General features: G+C 43.0%; 1 protein-coding gene across 1 annotated transcript; it reads right to left on the reverse strand.

Annotated features, from left to right (window-relative positions):
• Positions 1-604: 604 nt before the first annotated feature.
• LOC134178387 (uncharacterized) lies at positions 605-2,997 on the reverse strand. Its single transcript, XM_062645264.1, has 2 exons — positions 2,805-2,997; positions 605-2,740 (listed from the first exon to the last, which is right to left on the reverse strand). The coding sequence occupies exons 1-2, from the start codon at positions 2,986-2,988 to the stop codon at positions 807-809; spliced, it is 2,118 nt and encodes a 705-aa protein (XP_062501248.1). The 5' UTR covers positions 2,989-2,997; the 3' UTR covers positions 605-806.
• Between the last annotated feature and the right edge of the window lie 2,662 nt (positions 2,998-5,659).

The following is a 5,659-nucleotide window of genomic DNA, read 5'->3' on the forward strand; positions in this document are numbered from 1 at the left end:
GGTTTAACCGTACCACGTGCTCCTAACGCACCCAAATGAAGCGATACATGATCTATGAACTAATCTAAGGAGGGTCTCCTATTGAGGTTCCACGGTTGTATTGACGCAGTAGATACTTGCGTGATAAGTTTGGGGTCCCACTTTGCTTCAGTCAATAAATTACAACTTCCCACCCTACGTCCCACAATTCTTACCTTAAAAAGTGCACAGGTGGACCATCCTTGCTAACCAGCAAATTATCAGACTTACGATCATTCCACCTACGGGTACTAAAAACACTACAAAGGTAATTTCAATGCTTTATTTCTTCGTTACGGTAAACGTCTGCAGTAAACGGTTGCCAAAAGTTGTGTCATGAAGTGACAGCTTTCATCTGAGAGTGCTGATTTTGGTGAGAATTCTCCTCTAATTAATTACTTAACTTAATGCAGAAAGCTTTGGAGACTACACTTCAACCCCCTAATACATGGAACTATGGTCAAGTTATCGAATTGCATGTGCAACAACGATATTGCGTTATGCTTTGGGGAGGAAAGGGGGCTTTAGAAAAAGCGTGCGCTTTGTACCCTCGTGAAAGTGTCCCTAATTTTGAACAACACATCAAGTTAAACATAATTGCCAACAAAGTCGAGAAGGCACTCATATCTTAGTGCAAAAATAGCAAATATTGGCAGGAGTCAAGATCCTGGAAGGAACAAGCAGTAAAATAAAGCAATACAAGAAAAGAACTAAATGCAGATTTGCTGGTTACACAAACTGAAAACTCAATTCAGCAAGCTTGTCACCGGTTTTTGACCTTGATCTCCTTAGGTGCTAAATAACATGGCAGCAAAGATACCTCCAATAACTGGACGAGCTCTACAGCCCTTCACTTTACCAGTTGTTGTGAAATACCAATCACTGAATGGAAACCGATCTGGACTCATATCAGCAAAACGGTAAACACTGTTCGTAATTGCATCAAATTGGTCATGATTGCAAATTGAGGCAATCCACATGAGCCAGTCAGTTTTTGTAAAGTCTGCACGATTGTCAAGAGGAACACCATACGCATTCATCTTCTTTTGATAATAAGCACATTCCAAATCATAAACTGATTGAGGAAACAAATTTAAACCAAGGTATCGATCATACAAAAGATTGTATTTGAGTGACCACGTGTCGGGCAGATTGTACTGCATTCGGTAATGATCTCCATCGCTAGCATTTTTCATCCACATTGTTACAAAATTCTCTGCCTGCATTAAATAGTGTGTAGCTATGTCTTTCTGACCATCTTGTTCGAGTAAATATGCTAGTGCTCCGAGACCAACAATTCCTTTGATCGCAAGGTTTGCATTATGTGGAGAAGGACCTTCAAAATCGTCTGTACACAACTGGTTGCCTGGATCTGGAAGGTTGGATACTAAATAGTCTCCCCATCTACGAAGTAAAGGCCAGTAGGGTTTTAGATAAGTCAATGATCCCGGTTCACTCTGAAAGCCTCGTTTTTCTTTATTTCTATACCGTTTTGCTATGGCAGCTATCATGATGAGCATGTTACCAGTCTCTTCCATTGGCATCTGTTCTTGATGATTTGGAGCAAGATCACAAATGGGCCAATGACCGAGATGATGTGGTGCCCAGGCAAGGTTGTAAGGAATATACTCACCATATGCTTTTGTTTCATTATTAGCATATGCAAGAATTGGCATTAGAAGCTTCTGTAATCGAGTGGGAAAAATATATACAAGAAGAGGAGAAGCTGGATAGAGAACATCAACTGTGTTCACAGCACCACCACTTGAAATTTCCTTCAGAAAAGCCCATACTTGTTCTAATATGTCATTCCATACTAACTGTGTTCCACCCACAGTCTGTCGCCAGGCTAATGTTGCTATCGCACTGTAATTTTCAGCTGGATCAATATCATTAGAGATCAACTGAATAAAGAAACCATCTCCTACTATACATGCATTCTCCGAGCGAGAAGCATTAGCGTGAGCAGATCTCAACATGTCTGCTGTATTATTGTTGTACACGTGACGCCAGAAAGGTATCATGTTATGCCCAAAATAGCGAATGGAAACAACTTGATCATATGCTAGAACAATGTAACGACTTGTTGGATTGCCCTCTCCCACATTACCCAAATCCCATGAGACAGCTAAAACGGGCCAGTTATCTTCACATGCACGTGGAGGCTTATCATCCTCATCAGGAAATGCTCTCCCAGTAGCAAATGATCCTCTTGCATTGGTATCACTCGTTATAACTGTAGACACATTGCCATTGTCTTCAACTGATGTATACCAGTAGCCCCAGTTTATTCTATCTGATCCCTGTTGCAAATATTTCTGATCGACGGTTCCTATAGACATAGTGTGATGACCTTCTACAGCTGACCTGTTGCGTGACCACGTGACCATTTCTTTGGAGTCCATCACCGCCGGTTCAGCAGAATTGTCATAATAGAGTTGAACATGGTGTAATTTTCCGTCTTCAGATGACACTTTAAGGTTCAGATAAGTCACAGGAACCTGGTACCCAGAGAGATCAACATCCTCACCAACGTCCACGGGAAAAGCAGAAATACTACAGAAGATGACATCCAATTTTACTCCATCCTGATGGAAGGTATAGTGAGTAGACATTGGACCTACATCCACTTCTGTTTGCTCAACACTAGGAATTGAAGAACCTCTTAGTAAGCTCTGTGGTCCCATGTAGCGATATGTCTTCCCGTCTATGCGAATGAGACCTGCACACGAAATCATTGCAACCATCAGCTACTGTGTTACATAGAAACGTTGTAGATAGCTTACCCGTCAAGCCCATGATGCCTCCTGACCAATGCACTGGAAACTCGTCATACAGATTATCTGCTGCAGACCATATGCTTATATAGGGGTTGTTGACGACTAGAGGTACTGAAGGAGGTCGAAATGCGCTAAAGGAGGACCCGATCAAGGCAATACATACTAATAAAAGAAGCAGCGACGCATCCATTTTCTATTCTCACACTCCACTGAACATGTGACCAGTGAGGTCACGTGAATGAGTCTGCGGAAACACCCGTCGATCTCGCGATGAGAACCAACTTCCCGGGTGACGAACGCACTCACCAGAGCTAATAATAATCCTTCGCCAGTTGTTGTCGTCGGTAGTGAATGGAAGCCTAGAGGCGTCGATTTGACGATGTAGATGGGTGTGTCAGAGCGCCTGCATTTATTTAGACTACATTTAGAGTTTTTTTAATTTGGCAAAAAGTTGGGGTAATTTGTCGCTGTGGCAACCACAGTGCCTTTGTCGATTTTGTACATGGTATTATAAGTCCTGGACCAGCAACACACGCAGTGCTATCTAGAGATCTTTGTCGACTTAATTAAATTTCCTGTTTTAGCGCACAGAATAGGATGAGGAACATTGCGCTTGTGCGTGCAGTGTGTGTGTGTGTGTGTGTGTGTGTGTGTGTGTGTGTGTGTGTGTGTGTGTGTGTGTGTGTGTGTGTGTGTGTGTGTGTATGTGTGTGTATTCGATCGATTCTTGGTGTCTCAAGATGGAATAAAATCAAGAATTCAGACAATTTAGAACAAGCGTGTGAAGACCCTATTGCTATGACAATCCAGAAACAACGATTGCAATGGCTGGGCCATCTGCTACGCATGAGTGACAATCGTCCCCAAAAACAACTACTTCGCAGCAGACTTAGTAATGCAGCAAGACCAACACATGGACCTAAACAGAGATGGATAGATGTTGTCACAAGAGACCTCAGATCATTACATATCAGTCTTCGTGATGCTAATGATCGTGCTGCTTGGAGAAGCGCTATTACGCTGCGCTACCAAACCCATAGTGGGTATGGTGGAATCAAGATGTGTGTGTGTGTGTGTGTGTGTGTGTGTGTGTGTGTGTGTGTGTGTGTGTGTGTGTGTGTATGCGTGCGTGCGAGCGTGCGTGCGTTCGTTTCATCTGCAGAGTTTCCTTTAAACAACAAAGTCTCCACAACCACGAGCGTTTCTGCGTCAGAAAACCTCCACCTCTGCAACATAGCCTATATAGTTATTATAGGGGACCTTCGCTTGCATCGATTCTCATTGGAATGAATTTAGCGAAAGTAAAGTGATGGATGCGCATGTGTGTGCTAGCTGTCTAGCTCAGCATAGGCGGATAGAGGGGAGGGGTCCTGGGGTCAGGACCCCTCCTCTTCAATGACACGACCAGCACAGCCGCATGTTGTTTATTGTGTTACTAACTAGAGTTTTTGATGGATGGTTAACTCATTCAATTATAAACTTATATATGCCTATAATTATTTAATAAAATGCTAGAAAATTAACACTAATAGAGACTGAAGTGAGTTTGCTGGTTCTATAGTTCATATAAATATTTAGCTTCTATGGGGCGTGGATAATTACATTTGAACCCACTCTTTCAAAAAATTCTGTATACGCGCCTGCTGAGTTGTGAAATTATAAATTAGCTGTTACATTTGGTGAATAGAAACATTCGGGACTGTTGGCAGATGTCGATCCAGTCAAGGTCAGTATGAGCACAAATGTAATTTCCCTACTTGCGCAAGGAACTTACACGCAATTGCTTCTCTCGAATCCAAATAGTTAGTGTCACGTCTCGGTATGCTGACTTAGATGACTGTATCTAGCTACAATCTATTTGTTACCTAGCTACAAGATATTTGTTACAATACTGTCAAAGCATATTAGCGACTTACCAAAGACATTTGTTCCTCGACAGTAGTCTAGACTATAGTAAATCAAAATTTTTGTAAGACCATACTTGCAGCTGTTAATCGAGCGCGCAAGCGCTAGTCGCGCACATGCGCTAGGGTCACATGCAGTAGTGTATGTGGCGATTTATTGAAGGGATTGAACGGCCGGCCGGACAATTGGAATGCAGCGCAGGCGCTCTTTGTTATCGATAGTGTGAATTACAGCGTGCCAGATGTCGAAAGTACCACGTGCCAGTCAATGTACCCTTCTCGAGCACGCTCTTCATGTTAACTAAAACATTAGTTAGCAAGTGCCGCAGCAGCGGTTCCGTAATTGAGGTTATCAGCCGAAGGTTTAGCCTGCACTTTATAGTTCGTTGTATTTCATTTACACAAGGTTTGTTGTAATGCATGCCACAATATACATGTAATGAGTATAGCGTTATAGAGTAACTGCTAGAGAAACGTCCACTGCTAGAACGACAACACTACGCATGCCCAACACCCGCTATTACATCATGCACTACACTAACCCCTCCCTAATGTTGTAGTCTACTAGATAGCCACCTAAATAATTTGGTGGTCTGGCGTCTAGGTCTTATGTACATGGAGTCTTCAGCCGATCTGTCCTGGGCTTGACGTACATTGCAAGGCGTGTGATGTTCGTCAAGTGGTGGTGAGGGACTAGTTTCCGCTGGTGGAGTTTATGTCGGCTCTGATGTAGCTTCCACACCTGCTGGTTGTTTCGTCTCCTTTGAGTTGGAACGGCCTTGCTCTAAGCTCGTTTTTGTGTACAAAGGGGGTAGAACGGCTTGCAACCTAGTTTGTGCTGGTGGATCTTCCTGATGGTTGTTGGGAGCGTCAGCCAGGCTTTTAACTGTCTCTGAGATTTCTTTTGACACTCGGTGATAGCTTGGTTTTAGCCGGTTATAGAGTACTACTGTTCGA

The sequence above is a fragment of the Corticium candelabrum genome, chromosome 4 (genome assembly GCF_963422355.1).
Source record: "Corticium candelabrum chromosome 4, ooCorCand1.1, whole genome shotgun sequence".
Classification (NCBI taxonomy): Eukaryota; Metazoa; Porifera; class Homoscleromorpha; order Homosclerophorida; family Plakinidae; genus Corticium; species Corticium candelabrum.

What these genes read in the sequence shown, in the direction of transcription:
- LOC134178387 (XM_062645264.1), bottom strand. Translation starts at nt 2,988, where the DNA reads ATGGATGCGTCGCTGCTTCTTTTATTAGTATGTATTGCCTTGATCGGG. An exon ending in AGGCATCATGGGCTTGACGG is followed by an intron (nt 2,741 to 2,804) that starts GTAAGCTATCTA and finishes TTTCGTGTGCAG; the next exon opens with GTCTCATTCGCATAGACGGG.